Raw genomic sequence first — 18,964 nt, forward strand, 5'->3', positions numbered from 1 at the left:
GGTGTGTGCCACCACAACAGGCTCAAACGTTTGTATCTCAGATTAACTTTGAGGACAGTGTGGCACTGAGCTCAACCGACCAGAGAGTTTTCCCTGAAGCCTATTTTCTGTGACCTCTAGTGGCAGTCACAGCCAGATTTCTATAGGCTACAGAGCAGTTAAGTCCTGGGTTATGGAAATCCATAGCCTCCAGGGCTCCAGGCATCTTCATGTGATTGAAGGGGCCGCTCTCCTGACGAATAAAACTATATAGATACAGAAATCATTATAAATAGTGGATCTCCAATACCACATGGCCAGCAAGTGGCCAGTAGAGGCTTGACCTTCTCCATCAGGACCTCCCACCACCTCTCCACAGCAGCAGTGAGAGGGGCAAGGTCCTCCCTAGGGTCTTGTCACCTAAGGCACTGCAGCAAGGGACAGTCTCTTTGCACTCTAAGCCCACCAGCCATGGCTGGGACAGGTAACAGCAGAACTCACAAACTGAAAGCAGGTATCAGGTCCCTTAGGACCATGAATCCCAAAATGTAGTCACCTGGATGACTCCTGGAGCCCCTGGATGTACAGCATCTGTCTCTGAGCAGCCCTGAGTCACTTTGGCCTCCCCACCTGATCACCAGGTTACCCCCAAGGCAAAGTCACCAAGACACAGGACAGACTGTATTTCCAGCTATGGGGCTCTGGGGGAGATAGATTCGTCACCAAGGAGTTTGATTTACTAGATCTCCATCCCAGGATTCCTGGACTTGGCCTCTTCGCTAAACTTTCGAAGGACCAGCGTTCAGTCCCACTGGGTGGAGTGGTTTCCACTTTCTACCAGGCTAAACCAACTTTATCCTCTCTCAAAGTGTTACCTCTCGGCCCCTCCACAAGAAGTGGGGTTAAGGAAGTAAGTAGCTCTTCCCTGAGTCAAAGCTGCGGGGTTCTGACTTTGGGGAGACTCTGCAGAGGGCTGGAGAGTTCCACGCTGGCAGGGTCACGTGGCTCCGTGGACACTGTTGGAGGTTCCCGCAACTGCTTTGTCCTGTAGTTTAACAACTGCTGCCCGGTTAGATCACATCTGACACCCTAAGTTGCTCCGGAGACTGGAGCATGTACTGTCCTCCAAACAGGCTGCCCAGGTCAGACTGAGCTGTGGGCAAGCAATAGTTTGTGTATTACCTCCTTCCAGAGATGGAGACGAACCTTGGAGGCAGCTCAAAACACCCCAAGATCAAGTTCTCAGCACAAAGGAGATTTATTTGCCCCAGAGGGACAAAGGGCAGGGAATAAGAGACAAAGACAAGAGACAAAGAGGAGGAAGAAGGGGGAAAGAACAATAGGAGTAGGGTGGGGCTATTTGTCCCAGAGTGGAGGGCAAAGGACTGTCTCTGGATAGAGAGGAGACAGACACGGCTCGTAAGAAAATGGCAGTTTATAAAGGGAGATGGGAAACCTCATGTTGGGATGAGGTGTTTGATTTTAATTGGGCATGTTAATTAGGTGAGCCAAAGGGAGCTTTGATTGCTGAACTTCAATACTTTGATAACTGGAACTTAGCAGTCAGACTCAGGAGGAGGAAGCAGCCAAATAACGGACTAGACCTTGGTGGCTAGCTTTAGGAATGTAATCTACTGGTTTTTAGCAAGACAGAGGGAATTGGGGAGAAAGGCAAGGCCTGCCAGAGCCGTGTTTGCCATGCTCGGGCTGGCTAGAGTTCCCTCAACAGGTCCTTCCCTGGGCAGGATCGTGGCATCTTCCCACGTCTCTTGTTTTCTCCTTTAACGTGTCTTTGAAGGGTAAGAGGGTTAATATTGTCAACTTGCCGGGACTGAGGATCACCATGGAAACAACCCTCTGTGACTGTAAGAGATTATCTAGTTTAAGTTCATGGATGTTGACAGAGTCCCCTGAAATGTGGGCGGGGCCATTCTATGAGCTGGAGTCTGTGCCCACCCGCAGCTAACCCATAGCTTCCTCCTCCCTCCCGCTCTCAGCTTCCTCCCTCCAAAGGCAGTGTGACCGCTGTGGGAAAACCTTTCTGGAAACACTCTCGGCTTCTGAGGCTGAACTTTTGCCGGCCTTGCAACCGAGTTAATAATATACCTGGAGACCACTTAAAGCTATGTACTTAACCTGTTTCCCTCTGTGTATTCAGCCTGTTTATCTAGGTTTAAGAAAACAGTGTAGCCAAGCTTACTGGGACTTGGACTTGCCCTGCAACCCACTTTTACAAGTTAAACTGAGTGCACGGTTTTACTCTCAGACCGTATTCCCTCTTTCTCTTTTGTGACTCTTCTATGACCCTAAACTCTGTGTGTGTGTGTGTGTGTGTGTGTGTGAGAGAGAGAGAGAGAGAGAGAGAGAGAGATTAGTTAAATCATCAGATGAAAGTGGAGCACTGAAAACAATGATTTAGTTGTCCATATAAATGATGGAAACAGCACATAGATGTAGGTTGACAGCCTCTGTCTGCAGTTTGGCGTGCTATTCTGGGTCGCTAGGGTTCAATAAAGTCAATTCTTCCCTTGTAAACTCTGGTTTAAAGGAATTAACTCAGGCGATTCCTCAAACCTTTCCAATACCATGTTTTCTATGTTGTCCAATAAATACAGAGCCAAGCCCTTGGGGACAGACAATGGACGCAGGAGAAGTCAAGAACTCCCATTTGGGATCACTCTTGGTATAGATCGTCCCAAGAGGAAGACTCTCTCATCTGAGGTGGCACTGTCTCAACCAGCTGCCCCAAGCTTCTGTTGCCATGACTTCCCCATTATAAGAGACTGCGCCCTCAAGCTACAAGCCAGAATAAACCCTTGTTTTTATATTGGGTATTTGGTCACAAAAACGAGAAAAGTCACTAAAACTGTGGCAAAGCATTAGAAGCAAGTGACCACTCCATGACTATGTAACCTCCTGGGAACATTCATGATGGGACAAGGGGAGCCCCTGGGTATGCTGGGAAGCGGTACTCACCAGGGTACACAGCAGGGTGATGGCTTAACACTCATCACTCAGCCTCAGCTAGGAAACCAGTAGAATAGCAGATTTCGGCATTTAATCTAGCAACTCATTTCTAGCTCTCCTGTTATGAAACAAAGCATAAACCTCACTGGAGCATTTGACTGTCCATTTCTGGTATGGATATTGAAGCTAATGACAGTTGGTTTCTTTCAGGCTGCCCCTTTAGTCCATAGTCAGATCAGGGGGAAATCCTGATGATTGTCCTATGACATGGGGACATCCAGGACCTCGGGTGGAAACACATATCTTCCAGCTAGTTATTAAGAGGTCAGTCACAGGAGATAAGCAGTGGGGAGTTCTTTTGCGGGACTATGCAAAAAGTGATGCCTCAAGTCCACGGGTGGCCTGCAGGGGGCAGCATCTCTCTAGAAATGACTCCACTGCCTACTTCAGAAACACGGCGGGAAGTAACACATTTAATTAATTGGCCAATGAATAAGAGTTACTTTTGGAAATTGCTACATAATATTAATACTATCTATCATGTCAATATGTTTCCAGTGAGTAATTCCAGCTCTCCAGATTTTTATATACAGATGCTGTGTTTGGTATGGTTGGTGATAACCCGAACTTGCCTGAGGATGGGCAGTAATGAACTAGGGAATTGGTTGGTGCTTGTGTCCAGACCCCCATGCTGCGGATTTGAGGCTGTCTCCTCCCAGACTCGCAAACCTAATCGCCATTATCACAGTGTTAAGAGTGGGGACCTCGGAGGTTTGGGGGCCTCTGCAGGAGTGAGGCAGCATGGTAGCGGGTTTTGGCGGCTTTATCTTGAGACAGGGTCTCAGTGTGTACCCCATAAAGTCAAGATCATCTTGACTTTGATCTCAAACTGGAGGTGGGCCCCCTGCCTCAGCCTCTTGAATGCTGAGATTACAGCCAGCAGCTTCCATGCTTCATAATAAAGTAGTTAGTCTGGCTGGGTGCCTAGCTCAGGGTAGAGCCCTCAGGAGGTGGAAGCAGGTTACCCTCAGTAACCCTGAGTTCAAGGCCAGCCTGGGCAGCAGAAGACCCTGAATAAATAAGCAAAACAGGATACAATACACACTTGCAGCTACTCAGTTATAGCAGAACTTTTTTTTTTTTTTTTGGTTAATAGCTTGCCCAGGAAAATCAAAAGCATTTGAAATTTTCCCCAAGAGCAAACCGTTATTAATTCTTTAAAAATAAACAAAACCAGTAATCTTGGTTTTATAAATCTTCATTTCAAAATCCATTCCATATACATATATTATCTAGACAAGCGCCAGGTCTATACGTGTTTATATACATTTAAAGCTTGTATTTACATACAAATGCACTGACTCCGAAGCACCCTACCTGAGACCACCCACCCCTACCAAAAAGGACACTGAGGACAGGGTAGCCTGGGCCTTGGCAAGGGCTCCTCTCAGGGCCTGTTTCTCCTGTCCCTCCTTCACACTTCAGTCTTTCAAAGAACAAAATATGGGCGCCTTTGTTCCACCAGTGTCTGAGCACCCAACCCCTTTTAACCACTTTTTTTTAATTAAATATTTTCATGGTTTATTTTAACTTTATTTTATGTGCATTGGTGTGAAGGTGTCAGATCCCCTGCTACTGGATCTTCAGACAGTTGTGAACTGCCATGTGGGTGCTGGGAATTGAACCCGGGTCCTCTGTAAGAGCAATCAGTGCTCTTAACCACTGAGCCATCTCTCCAGCCCTTAACCACTTTTTTAAAAGACTTATTTATCCCATGTGTATGAAGGTTTTGTCTGTCTGTATGTATGTACATGCACCGTGTGAGTGTCCGGTGCCTGTGGAGGTCAGAAGAGAGCGTTGGATCTCCTGGTAGTGGAGTTGCAGATGGTTGTGAGACACCATGTGGGTGCTAGGAAGCAAATCTGGGTCCTCTGTAAGAGAACCAAGTGTTCTTAACCACGGAGCCATAGCTCTCCCCCACCCCCATCTTGTTTGGAAAGAATGATAGACTCAGGCAACTTGTGAGGGATGGGCCCAGTAGACAGCCACAGATGAGGAACACGTTCCACAGTCCTTGGCCTCCTGAAAGGTAGTGGTCTTCCACAAAATCTACAGGCTGGTAGTAGTGCCACTATGGCAATGGTGAACCAACCCATGGCTACTGGCTCACTGCAGACCCAAGTTCCCCTGTGGTGGGTTCATGGCTGTGTTAATTCACTAAGTGAAGCCGCTGCAGGGAGTGGGGGCAGCAAGGTGAGCCAGCTGGGAGGGAGACACAGCTCTGTGATCTCTGGGCAACAGGGTCACAACAGCCTGAGACAGCTATAGCTCTGCCTGACTGTGGATAATACAGGAGCCTCGGCTGCCTCGGCTGCCTCGCTCCTGATCCAGCTGTGCGGACTTCAGGGGAAAAGCCCCCCAGAGTCGAGGGCTCCCAATCAAGGCTGGGAAAGAACCGAGTGGGATCACACGCTTCTCCCGCTCCCTCTAACAGGTTGTTGAGACTGTGTATGGAGAAGATCGCCTGCAAATAGGAGGAGGGCAGCCCCCAGGAAACAGATACCGCAGAGAGGGTATGGGTGCTGTGAACCTGGGATTGTGTCTTAGGGCCTACTCTTCCCTCTCCAAGGACAGGGAATAAGTGAGGGGCCCTGGACAAAAGTTGTATAGAGGAACAGGGATAAAGAGAGTTTGGGGGTGTCCTGTGACCAGGGGGCAGAGCAGCAGAGTCACAGATGGGTATGGTGGGTACCAGGGAAGCTTTTCAGTCCTCAGCCAGTGGGCAGGCCCTGCCTGTCCTTGTGGAATAAACATTTTCTTTTCCTGACCAACGGACACTACACACGGTCAGGCCTCATCATGATAGCCAGGTAGCACCCAGTGTGGACCCACCTACCCAGTGTGGACCCATCTATCCAGTGTGGACCCACCTATCCAGTGTGGACCCACCAACCCAGTGTGGACCCACCTACCCAGTGTGGACCAACCTACTCAGTGTGAACCCACCTATCCAGTGTGGACCAACCTACTCAGTGTGAACCCACCTATCCAGTGTGGACCCACCTACCCAGTGGAGACCCAAGGTTAGGACTTCCACCTGGAGAGATGGCTCAGTTGTTAAGAGCACACTTGTGACTCTTCCAGAGGACCCAGATTCAATTCCCAGCACCCAAATAGTGGTTCAAGACCATCCATAACTTCAGTTCCAGGACTCCAACACTTCCTTCTGATCTCCAAGGTCGGGACTCGAGGTGAAGCAGAGGGATGTATCACCTCCTTTGAGAATGCGTGTACCCCTTCCCGGTGGTGCTCTGGCAGAGAGCAGTCAAGAGGAGTCAGTCTTCCCTCCTCCCCTACCAAGGAAAGATGGGAGGTGGGAGAGGATTCCCATCACTTCCCACCCCGAGGGAGCGCAGAGGCCCCAGGCTGGGTGGCCATGATGTGGTAGATGGATTCCCGGAAGCGCTGGTCTCGACTTAGCCGCTTGGCCACCTCCTTTAGTTCTTCTATGTTGTTGGCTTCTAGCTGGGAGGCCATGAAGGACTGAGATGGCTTCACTGGGGAGACAAAGACCCATTGCCCTGTGAATGGCACTCCCCCATGCTGAGCCCACCCTTCCTCCCTCGTCCCAGCCCTACATGCTATTGAGCATCTCTTGGTGCCTCCTGACAAAGGCTGGTAGAGCCAGGTTTGAGAACATATTATCCAGCCTGTCTACTTGTTCTCAAACCTGCCCTCTTCCTGCCTTGCCGCCAACAGCCTGCGCTACCTGACCCCACGCAGGCGTATGAGTGCTCACTGTCATTCCAGGAAGTACTGGACCGGCGACGGTGGAAACGGCAGCTTTTGATGCGGCGAGTGGCTGCCTTATGGATGTACACGGAGTTCTTCATGATGACTGGCATCTTGGCCTCCAGCTCTGCGTTCCGGATGCATTCCTCGAAGAACCCTGTGTTGACGGGAAGGAGCCATTGAGTGCATCATTTTTCTGGGCCTGTCCTCCCGCACCTAAGTACTCATTTGGTCAGGTGGGAGATACGTTGATCTGTCCTCTACAGAACACAGTTCCTCCACAAACCACAGTCTGTAGCTAGCACAGAGAAGATCTGCTGGGAACAGAGCTTTTGAAAAGAGGACAAAACTCCAGGCTTTCCTCCCATACCCTCACCCCAGGCCCAACTGCCACAAAGAGGCAGTGCCAAAGGGACTCCCTACAGGACGGTGCCTGGAAAAGGAACCCCAGGAAGGATCACTTCACACGAGCAGGGCCTGTTCCAGGTTCTAATGGGCTTGGGCTTAAGGGGCTGAGCTCCGGGACTGGGGCTGGGCCCTGGAGTGAGGCCTTACTTTTCAGGTGGCTCACGTCAGCCCGCATCCTCTCTTCCTTCTCCTTGTTCCGAACCTTGGAATTAAGTCCTTGTTCCAGGCTTCTCAAGGCTGCCTCTGCCTCTCGAAGTCGTCTCTCCAGGTCCATGCGCACCTTCACTTCAGCCTGGATGGCGGGACAAGGGAGAGGGAAGCTGAGTCCAGGAAGCAGTCGCCCCCTCCCCGAAAGCCTTCCTTCTGTGATGGCTTATTTTCTTTGCTAATTCGACTGGATTTAGGGTCACCTATGAGACCCACTGTGTGAGGGCATCTCCAGAAAGGTTTAACTGAGGATGCACCCCGAGTGTGGGTGGCACTGTCCCATGGGTTGGGGTGCCAGACTGAATAAAAAGGAAAGGGGAGAAGGTGTAGATTCATCTCTCTGCTTCCTGCCTGCAGAGACAATGTCACCAGCTGCCTCGCTCCCACCAGCATGCCTTCCCTATCATGACAGACTGCATCCCCTCAAACCACGAACCATCCTTCCGTTATCTGCTTTTGATAGAAGTATCATCACAGCGATGAGAAAAAATGACTAGTATCCTTTTCCCTATCGTCCTGGGCTCAACGGTCTTGGGTGGGCGTTTCCATATCTCAGTTCCACACCTTACCCATGGCCCAGATGGCTGGGCGTGGCCCCGTTCCTAACACTTGCCTATCAGTGACAGAGAGACTGCTGCCTCCTGCGATAAACCCGCCCCTGAATCTGGCCTGCCGGACATTCTGGGAGAGGAGTTTAGGGTAGCTGTGAAGAACAGGGATGGGCAGGAGTCCACAGCCGTGTGGAAGGGCCCAGAGCACAAGGCTCATGCGGGCTGCACACCTTGAGCTCCCGCTCAGCCTGCTGCTTCTCTGCGGTCAGCTCCTGAAGTGAGTTCTGCAGGGCTTGAGACTGGCTGGAGTAGAACTCTCGCTCCTCCTCCAGGGCCCTTGAGCGCTCCTCATTCTCCTTCATCCTGTGGGCAGGAAGGGAGCTTACCCAGTGTTCGCTTACAAAGGGGCTTGCCCCTGCCAGAGGCTTTCTGGGTCCAGTCAGATAGGGGATGACAAGGCTGACGTGGAGAGACGGGAGCCCTAGTCTTAGAGGTGCAGGGATTGCTACTTCCCTGACCTCAGGAAATCCTCCAACCCCAGCGAGACTCAGTTTCTTCGTGGGTTGGGTGGACAGAAGCTAAGGGAACTTGTTGGCTGGCCACGGACACTTCTCTGAGGACTTGATGATGCTCTAAATGATTTGTCAAGTCAACTTTGGGAAAGCCAGGTCGTGGGCAAAAAGAAGTGACCTGTCTTGTCAATGACAGCTGGAATACAAATCCAGTTGTATAACTTGTGGGAAGTCACAGCTCCCAAGCTGCTGGAGGACCCAGTGGTCTTGGGTGCCTCACCGCTTCTCTGCTAGAAGCTTCTCTGCCAAAAGCTCCTGCATCCGCTCTTCGATCTGCCTGAGGTTGCTATGGAGACCATCGCTGGCAAGTGGCTGCTCGTTCTGATTGGCCGATGGCTGTGGCTGGTTCTTATCTTCCTCCAGCATCTCCAGGGTTTTCTTCTTCTCTAGGGAGAGTTCCTGGTACAAAGGCAGGGAAGGGTGAGAAGGAGCATGGGTTAGCTCTACAGCATGACTGCCCTGGTCTCCTCGCAATTCCGGGGAGTGATCGACTCCTCCCTCAGTCCTCCATGCTGGGTACCTTACATGTCTCATTCCAAGATCTCCTTTCTTACAACATGACCAGGATACTCCTCCATCAAGACAGACAGACAAGGAGGAACCCAATGTGACTTCCAATAGAGAGGGTACCCATCAGCGCCAGGTCCCAAGGCCTCAGGGCAACATGACCCTCTGAGGTCCGTGTTCCTCGAGGAGAAGGGAGATGTACTGGGCTCATGTGAAGATGCCCGAAAGGACCAGCGCAAGAGTGCATCTGGACATTCTCTGCACTATCAGCCAGGATCGTGACCACTACAACAAACCTCTGGGGTTGGAAATACCCACAGTAATCACTCCCCATGCCAGGGAAAGCTAAACAAACCAAGGCTTTGGTCACTCCAGAGAGACTAAACTCTCACAGCCTTCACGACACTTCATGGATTCAACTAAGATGTATGGTCCCAAGCTCACTTCAGGTGCTGGACTTTGGGAAATGGCTAAGACACGGCCAAGTGAAGTCCACAGTTTTGAAAATACAGCGTGTCAATCCTATAATGAATGTGCAAATGCACGGGAACACAGAGCAAATACCTGCCCGGAGGAATCAAGGAAGCTTGATTACAGAGATGTTTTAGCTGAGTCTGAAGACAAACAGTTCTCCAAAGAAGAGATGAAAAGATATACGTTGTGTAGAGGCAATGGTAGGGTGGAGGTGTGGGGGGGTCAAAAACCTTGTTTTCCTTAGAGACATGATCTCAGTAGTTGGAGCAGGGGCAAGGGGTGAAGGGGTAGCAGGGGAGGACAGGCTGGGGGTTTCTACTTGCATGCTATGCTAAAGAGCTAGGCCTCTGTCCTTGACACGGGGTGCTTACCCCTGCCCCTCCCGGTCTCTTGTATCAGAAGAAGGTGACCTGGGAGTCGATTTCCCTAAATGCTCAGTTTAACCCAGGAGCGGCTAAGTGAAGGAACCACAGAAGGATGTGGTGAGTGAGGCGATAGCCCACTCTTATCGATCCGGGTCTGATATAACCCCAGCGCTAAGAGAGTAGGTTTCCCGAGGCCATGGTCATCACAAGGGCAAGCTGGAATGCTTGTTCTGGGTCTGGGAGGAACCAGTCCGTGCTTTGGGTTTCCTGTGCCAGACAGAGTTCCCAACCATCCACAGACGGGGTCCTTTAGATAGACTCCTCTTCACGCTCATTCTCCTGTGGGTACCTTCCCTGGGAGATATATGAGAAATCCAGTATGATATAGCCCCACCCACCAGCTCGCCTCCTGGGCAGGCAGCCCCCTCACCTCCAGCGTGTGCTGTAAGGACTCCGTGAGGTGCCTCAGCTCCTTCTTCTCCTGTTCTACACCCTTGAGGCATCGTGCAGTGAGTTCTAGCTCCCTGTGGGGATGGAGAGCTGAAATGGCAGCGAGCACCCTTCCCAACCTCTGCACTCACACACGCTTCTGTCGTACCTGATGCGGCTCAGCAGGGCCCTTGGACAGCCAGCACTCTGCAATACTGGGCACTGAAAACTGCTGCAGAGTCAGGGCTGCAAGGGCGGCTCAGTCAAATGAGGTGGATTCGCTAACCAGATACGGTAAGGTCCTGCAGCCAGGGACTTAGCTCCCAGTTCAGTGTCTGACAAGTACTTAGGGAGATTCTCTTATTTGAATGCTAACTTTAAAAATTAGGAAAGAAGAGTCTCTATTCCCCACCACACACAATATATATATGACTCCCTTTAATAAGGTGTTTCTGGGCTGTCACTGATAATCCGTGGTGGTGGTGGAGATGGTGGTGAAGATGGTGGTGATGATGGTGATGATGGTGATGGTGATGGTGATGCTATGACACCGAGCACCACCCATCACAGAAGTAGATTCCAAATTCTGGATAGACTACATCTGAATCGCCTGGGCTGGGGATATATACATGTCCTACATTCACGAGATTATAATGCAATTAATGCTTCCAATGGGCAACTAGCTCGGTAAATAATACATCAGACTCAAGATCCCAATGTGTTATTAACTAAAGTGCGAAAGGACTGCAGGAGAGATGGAGAATGTTGGGGGCAATTTTTTGGGGGGGGGCAGCACTTCTAGGCCAGGCCAGTTTGCTGCCAATAACTTGGGTAAGTGGCTCTCGCAAAGGTAGGAGGGACTTGGTCCTTGGAGGAGGCTGGCCTGCACTCACCCACGTCTCACACTCTTGTTCATACCATTGCAAGAGTGAACGGAAATGACCTACTAGGGATGGAGAGATGGCTCAGCTGTTAAAGGCCAGGCTCCTAACCAAAAATATAAGAAATGACCTACTGAGGCGCGTATTTTCTGGGCATACTCAAGATCTGGAGCATTGGCAAGACCAGGTCATAAGTGGTCTCCTGGCAAAGCCCTCTCCAAGTCTGGCTGCAGAAGGTTGCCAGGGCTAGAAAATCCCCCCTGCTGTTTCTCACAGGGCCAGGGCATCTCCCTGTTGTCCCCTCTCCCAGGGCACCCCCCCACACACACGTTGCCCATCCCAGGGCCAGGGCCAGGGCATCCCCCGTTGCCCCACCCCCGGGCATGCCCCTCCCCCACTGCCCGCCCCCTGGCCCGCAATCACCTCTTGATCTGCTCTTGCTCCACTCGCAGCTCTTGCACCACCTCCTCGAACTGCTGCTTCTCAGCCTCCAGCACCTGGTTCAGGCGCTCCAGCTCCTGAAGAGAAAAGTCCGAGAGGGCACAGGGCTCCTAGGCTCAGGACGATGCCTCCTTTCGCTAACCCAGGGGACACCCCAGGATTTGGATCAGTCTGGGACATAAGGACAAGCTTCTAAGTTCCGAGGAGCCCAGGCTCCATTCAGCGGCACGCGGTCTCACCTAACCCAAAAATGTGATGAAGCTGGCCCGTGAAAACGGTTAGTAAGAGGAAGGACAGGTTTAGAAATGATCCCAACAAGGGTCTTCCGGCAGATGTGACTAATTCTGGATGTTGTTCCACTGGGCAACTCCAGGGGTTAGCATCCCAAAGGGAAACTGTTTTCTCACTTTCCGGTTCCAAATTACTCTCTGGTCACCTGGGGGCTTTGTTCTCAAGCAGAATGGCATCCTTGCTAGGGAGGGGCACTACCTATGGGGGGCGATGTTGCCATTGGCTTTGAAGAGATTCAGATAGGGAAGAAAATATATACAGGAGAGTATCTGATTTTAACCCCCACACCTAAGTTTCTTACCCACGTAAGTTACTTCTTTCTCATCTAATCTTTCCTGGCACCTGGTTACAAACTGCCTCAGTTTGCTAAATGTGGTCGCCATCTGGGCTGCTCCCTGGCGTTCTGGTGCTCCGCGGCTATAGCACACTGGGTATAGGTAGCTGGGCTCATGGGAGTAGCTGAGGACGGTGAAATGTGAGCAGGAGGGCAAATATCTTTTGAAAAGATGATGCATGGTAGGCTATGGTTCCTTTCCCCTGGCATAGGTAGGGGTCCCCTTAGCCTGGATCCCCAGGGAGGAAGACAGGTGAAACAGAGCTCCGGCCAGTCCAAGTAGCTGTGTGAGAAAACACAGTTTGTGCTGTTCAAAGTCATGGACACATGGGGTCTTTTGGTGACTGCAGAAGCCATGACCTAGCCTATATTTGACATATCTTATCTAGATAAGATACAAATTAAATTTGTATTCTTGCACATATACCCCTCCCACAACTGAAGTAAACCTCAGACCTTAAAAAAAGAGATACATATGAAGCCAGGCGGTGGTGGTGCACAGCTTTAATTCCAGCGCTTGGGAAGCAGAGGCAGGTGGATCTCTGTGAGTTCGAGGCCAGCCTGGTCTACAGAGTGAATTCCAGGACAGCCAAGACTGAAACACAGAGAAACCCTGTAGCAAATAAATACTAATAATAATAATAATAATAATAACAATGTTTAAAAGAACTATGAAACTCTGCTTTAATACACAAGGTGCTGCTGGTGCTGAGAGCCTCTCTGGCCACAGAGACCACAGACGTGACCATTTCTCCTCAGCTGGAGTTTGTCAGCTGAGTATGAGCTGCCCAAGGCCCATAGAACTCTCCAGCCAGAAGCATGTGTGCTCCATAATGGCTCTCACAGGTCCCAAGGCTCCAGCTGTTTCAGAAAGGACCACCCAGGACTCAGCAGGGACGCCATCCTCCAGCCTCACTTGGGTTCTGGAAAGCTCCCTAGCCCCGCAGCTCACAGCCACCTCCCTTTACTTGCTGTCACACTGGAATAACCACACCAGAATAGCTTCTGCCGAACTGTCGATCAGTGTCTGAAACTCAGACTTTCCCTCCCTCGCGCTCAAGCTCCTCGGGACGCTGGCAGACGCCAGGCAGTGCCTCCAAGAACCCCAAAGGGAACGTAACCTTGAACATAACAGGGCAACCAAACCAACCCAGCCATTTGCCTTTCTTCTCCACTCCGAGGTCCCAAGCATATGTGAAAAGATGTTTCTACGTGTGTCAGTGACCAGGGAAGCATTTGCTGCCGCCTCAAGGGGCTAGCAGAATGGGTGTCATGACCCAGAGTCACCCAGCACCACAGCACCTCTAAAGGAAGTTCAGTCTTCACGGGATACTTGAATCCCCTGGTGGCTTTCTGCTAACAGGTGGTCAAGGTGTCAAGACCGATCTGAGTGACTCTCACAGTAGAAAATCAGGAAATCAACTGGGTGGTGATGGCATACACCTTTAATCCCAGCACTCGAGAGGCAGAGGCAGGTGGATCTCTGTGAGTTTGAGGCCAGCCTGGTCTACAAGAGCTAGCTCCAGGACCGGCTCCAAAGCTACAGAGAAACCCTGTCTCGAAAAACCAAAAAAAAACCAAGAAAACAAAACAAAACAAAACAAAAAGCAGAAACTCTGTGTCGGTTTTAAACATCCTACAAAAGCCCCCACCCTCTGTCACCTCTGCCCCTCCCCTCAAAGCCACAAATACAAAAACATTGGCAAATAATGGAAGGTTTTGTGGAAATCTTCACAGGGAACCAATAGCATGACTCACCTCATTCAGGCAACAAAACTCTACTCCTCTCCCTGCCTCTCGAGTCTCCTCTGCACTTGCTCAAACTTTCCCTCCCTTCAACAGCTGCCTGACTCCTGACCTTTACCACACTTTCTTCCAGGGTCTCTCTAAGTCTCGGAGACCTGTGGAACCCAGCCCACAAGATAAGAACTAGCACACGGTCCTGAACCAAACAGAAGACCGGTGAGGCCAAGGGCAGCAGCCGGCATCTGGTCACTCCAGGTTGCTATAGCGCACTTGGAGAAGCAGGCAACCCATGTTGCCCACCAGGTTCATTTCAGCCCAAATCTGCCTCCCTCCCAGCTTCCCTCACTGAATCCAGCTTCTCCTTGGACCATCAAATAAGACTAATTTATTTTCCCTTCAGGTATTTAGAAAGAAACAGTGTGTTCTCAAGTCTCCTGTCCTCCAAGCTAAACACATCTTGTTTGCCATGCTTCGCAGACCATGATTTCTCGTCCTCAATAAAACTAATTATATCCGTGAAAAGAATGCAGCTTCAGGGGCCCCTGCTCAGGAAGCCTTGGTACAGGGAGGATTCTTCGCAAGGAATTTACAGGCCCAGCGCAATTCCAGGAAATAGCCCGGTGAGAGTCTTTTCTATTCATCCTTGTTCCATCTATTTACCAAGCACATACTATGTTCCAAGCACCTGCTGGGCTCTGCATGGAGGAGCTGAAGATGTTCTTGTGGAGCCTGTGGTCGAGCGTAGCTACAGAGAAACCCAGACCAGGATTTAATACTGGATGTAGGAATCCAGTATTACTGAAATAATCAGATAGCTCAAAGAGTACTACAAAACAAGACACATGTCCTGCAGAACAGGGACACAGTTCCAGGTCAAGCTCTCCGGGGTGGAAGTAGAACAGAAAACTCCACGGAGGTGAGAAGAGGGGCAATCAGTTGATTCTTGAGCTGAGAGACAAAAATGGGCAGATAAATGGGTTGGAGATTTAGCTCAGTGGCTTGCCTAGTAAATTCTGGAGGAAAGAACATTCCAGATGGAAGGAATACATATAAAGTACATACAAAGCCCCCGTGGAAACATGTTGCCTGGAAGAACTAAGCCAGGCCCAGACGGGACAAGAGGGCAAATACAATGGACGAGAGGCTGGGGTCAGAGAAGTAGTGACAAAGGAGACACTGGAGGCCATCCAGAACCTCTCTGACTTGGGTGAGGGTCTCACTCATTTTTTTTTTTTCCTGAACAAGAAGCAAAGAACATTTTGTTGTTTGGTCATTTATTTGTTTGGATATAGTGAGACAGACTATCCCAGACTGGCCTTGAATATGCTCCCCAGTCCAGTCCAGCCTTAAATTCACAATCCTCTAGCCTCTGCCTACTGAGTGCTGGGATTGCAGCTGTGCAGCGTTGCAGCAGCAGCTGTGCACCATTGCAGCAGCAGCTGTGCACCGTTGCAGCAGCAGCTGTGCACCGTTGCTGCAGCAGCTGTGCACCGTTGCAGCAGCAGCTGTGCACCGTTGCAGCAGCAGCTGTGCACCGTTGCAGCAGCTGCAGTGAACGTTCTGAGAGCAGAAGGATGGTGGCAGGTGATGCATTTTCCCCCCCTTTAAACACTGAATTGGCTGCACTGTAGAGGAAGAGACAAAGAGGTAGAAACAGTTTAAGGGCACCAGGCAGGAGGTGGCGGCACCAGTGACTGCTAGCAGCTGCTCTTAGAAGTAGGGTGGGAAAGAGAGGAAGGAGGGAGGACAGGGTGAATGAAGCATGATCCCCAAGTTCCTGGCTTGCATAAACCGTGGGTGGTCCATACCCTGAGATGGGTATGTGAGAGGAAACCCAGTAAAGGTAAGACATTTTGATCTCAGACAAGGTGTGCTCTCTGCATCTTTGGACATCTGGCTGGGATGTGAAGTCAGATGTTGGGAAGCAGAGGATGGACAGCAACAGAAGGAAGGGACTAGGGATATCATCCTGGGAGTCATTTTCACACAAATAGCAAAATGTAGTGAGGGATTGTAGTATAGAGCGCCTTAAGATCTAGAGCAGAGAGAGGAGGGGAAGTTCAAGTACTACCCAAGGCAGCACGATTTGCAGAGTTACTGGGATGGTCGCACAAGTTCATTCACACAAACTGGTTGCAATTTAGAAAGTGCTTATCATGGGTCCCCCAGGCCAGGCCTTTAATCTTAGCACTCAGAAGACAGAGGCACATGGATCCCTGTGAGTTAGAGGCCATTCTGGTCTGCATAGTAAGTTTCAGGCCAGTCAAGACAACACAGAGAGACCCTGTCTCAAAATGAGGTATAACACACAGTTTGAAGAGATTATCAGAACCAGAGACAGATGGCAAGACTGTTAAAATTATCAGAGCAGGAATTAAAAGCAAAAAACAAACCCTATATATAACCTATAAGTAGGTTATATACTAAAGACCTTAATAGAAAAAAATAGATATGTAAAAATAGGTGACTAATACATGTAGGGAGATGGATTTTTACACACATACATGCACACACACAGAAACGTGCATGCGCACACACACACCAAATTCAAGATTCAAAACACAAGACAATTGGACAATCACCAAGCATGATGCTGTGTGCTCTTGTAATCCCAGAACTCAGGAGGAGGATGCAGGAAACAAAGGTGATCAGGAGTTCAAGGCTGGCATAAACTACATCTCACTCTGCCTCACAAAGCAAGCAAGAAAAGAAAACCCAAAGCAAAATAACAAAGCCACATCGGGAAACAATAAAGAATGCCTTTGCTGAGAGAAACTTCTAACTACACCAGAGAGCTTGCTTTTCATGCCTCCCCCCGTGTGTATAAGGCAGAACACAGAGTACACCGTCAACTGGCAGCTGCCTATTGAAGAGGTCTCAGAATAAAACACCCCTTTTGACAACTTGATCTTTCATTTTCTAGTCTCCAGAACTCTGTGGAATATATTGTTCTTGTTGAAGCCACTTGGCCTGATTTTTTCATGGTAAATCAAAGTGAATAAGATCAATAAACCACAGTATTCAACGACGGCAATATTCCACCAGGATCAATGAACCGCACCATTCAACGATGGAGATATTCCACATTATTCCCAAGTTCGCAGAGAATATTCACCAATAGAATCTGGACTCTGCAGGAGGAGACACACCTTAACAAATTTAAAAGATTGGAAACCATATAATGTTTGCTCTTAAGCACTAATGAGATTATACCAGAAATGAAGAACAAAACAATAGCAAGAAAATCCACAAAGTGATTGGCAATTAAACAATATATTCCTGAGTAACATGAGCTGAAGAACTGATTTCAAGGGAACTCCCCCAAATTAAATATTGAGAACTAAGTCTTAAAAAAAGTAACATTCCTTGTCACTTATTCAAGTGAACTGACAGTGTCTGCCCACACAAAACAACTATCTCTGAGCATCCACAGCAGCTTCACTCATAATTGCGGAACCTGGAACAACCCAGAGGTCTGTCAGTGGGAAAAGAGGTAAACCGAGGTATACACCCAGGTAACAAATGTATTCAGCTCCGAGAAGAAACCAGTGTTCAAGCCATGCAAAGGCATGGTGGCCGTTTAAATGTACCTCACTGAGTGAAAGATGGTGAACTGAGAAGTCACGTGTGGCATGTGACTCCAACTCCAAGTGCTCTAGAAAGAGCGAAACTTGGAGACAGTAAGAAGATCAGTTGTTTCTGGGTTAGAAGTGGGAGAGATGAACACATGGAACACAGGATTCTTAAGGCAGTGAAACTATTATTGTGATATCCCAATGGGGAATTAGTGGTGTTTTACAACTGTCAACAACTACAGAATGTGCTATACTGAGAGTAAAGCCTGCTTGGTGGTCGTGGTGGAGCACGCCTTTAATCCCATCGCGCGGGAGGCAGAGGCGGGCGGTTCTCTGTGAGTCTGAGGCCAGCCTGGTCTACAAGGGCTAGTTCTGGGACAGCCAGGGCTATACAGAGAAACCCTGTCTTGAAAGAACCAGAGAGAGAGAGAGAGAGAGAGAAAGAGAGAGAGAGAGAGAGAGAGAGAGAGAGAGACCTGATGGCCCTAGCAGATATGCCCAGGCAGCTCCCCATGAATTCTTGGCTAAAAACACTTAGGTTAAGAGCCCAAGAATCTCTCTGACACATGGAAAATGCCATGGCTACAGGTACATGGCCATGGCCACACCATCACAAGGAATATTTGCCTGAATTCTAGTCTGTTTAGCTTCTCGGTAACCCAGAAGAACACAAAGAAGCAATTACTTTTATTAAGCATTGGAGATGAAGAACACAATGTCCAGAGGAGTCAGACAACAATCATACCATAAGGGTTGAAGCTGAGACTCTATCAGGTCTCCTGGCTGTAGATTCTGGGGTTCCCTATGATTCAGACTATCTCCCAGAAACCTCATATTTATCAGAAGAACCATCTTGCCTCTGGGATACAGAATTCTTGCTACGTAGCCCCAAACCCCTTTGCCAATTTTGGATCTAGGAGGGGGAGGTATTGGGGACAAGTATACCTACCCAATGGGTGAGCTAACTAAGGAAGAAAACCATTTAGGCACAGGGACTCAGTGTGACCAGACCAGGAGCAGAATCTGGGCTCTGTTTCTGGTCTAGAGCACATCACAGGCAGGGAGCTTGAACCTCGTGTGGCTCTCTTCCTGCTGCCTGCTCCAAGCATCCCCCACGTACCAACATCTGGGCTTGCACCTTACTCGTATTCTGTAGCTGCCAGCGTCCCACTTCAGTGCTGTGGCATTAAGGGAGGCCTGTGTGCCCTGGGTCTCCGCTGCCCTAATTTCCAAGCTAAGACCTAGATAGTGTGTCTAAATTTTCCTCGGGCCAATTTCTGCCCCAGATTCAACCTCTGTTGGCTAAGTCTCCTCTCCCCATCGGGGGCTGGGTCTCCCACTCCATCCCTTGCTGGGTCTCCCAAGTCACCTGTCCTTAAAGTTTCTGACAGTATACCAAAGTCTCACTTTAAATGCACAGGATGCTATGGAGAAAAAGCCCAAAC

The 18,964-nt window shown here is 49.7% G+C and overlaps 1 protein-coding gene across 1 annotated transcript in view; it reads right to left on the reverse strand.

Annotated features, from left to right (window-relative positions):
• Nucleotides 1-4,188: 4,188 nt before the first annotated feature.
• Plekhd1 (pleckstrin homology and coiled-coil domain containing D1) overlaps nt 4,189-18,964 on the reverse strand; it is a 29,635-nt gene continuing 14,859 nt past the window's right edge. The window contains exons 7-13 of the mRNA XM_087911695.1: nt 11,556-11,650; nt 10,253-10,346; nt 8,697-8,875; nt 8,135-8,267; nt 7,294-7,438; nt 6,746-6,895; nt 4,189-6,503 (exon numbers count right to left, since the gene is read on the reverse strand). Of these exons, the coding sequence (XP_087767821.1) occupies nt 6,337-6,503; nt 6,746-6,895; nt 7,294-7,438; nt 8,135-8,267; nt 8,697-8,875; nt 10,253-10,346; nt 11,556-11,650 (963 nt within the window). The 3' untranslated portion in view covers nt 4,189-6,336. The remainder of the gene's footprint in view (nt 6,504-6,745; nt 6,896-7,293; nt 7,439-8,134; nt 8,268-8,696; nt 8,876-10,252; nt 10,347-11,555; nt 11,651-18,964) is intronic.

This window comes from Myodes glareolus, chromosome 11 (genome assembly GCF_982192425.1).
Source record: "Myodes glareolus chromosome 11, mMyoGla1.1, whole genome shotgun sequence".
NCBI lineage: Eukaryota > Metazoa > Chordata > Mammalia > Rodentia > Cricetidae > Myodes > Myodes glareolus.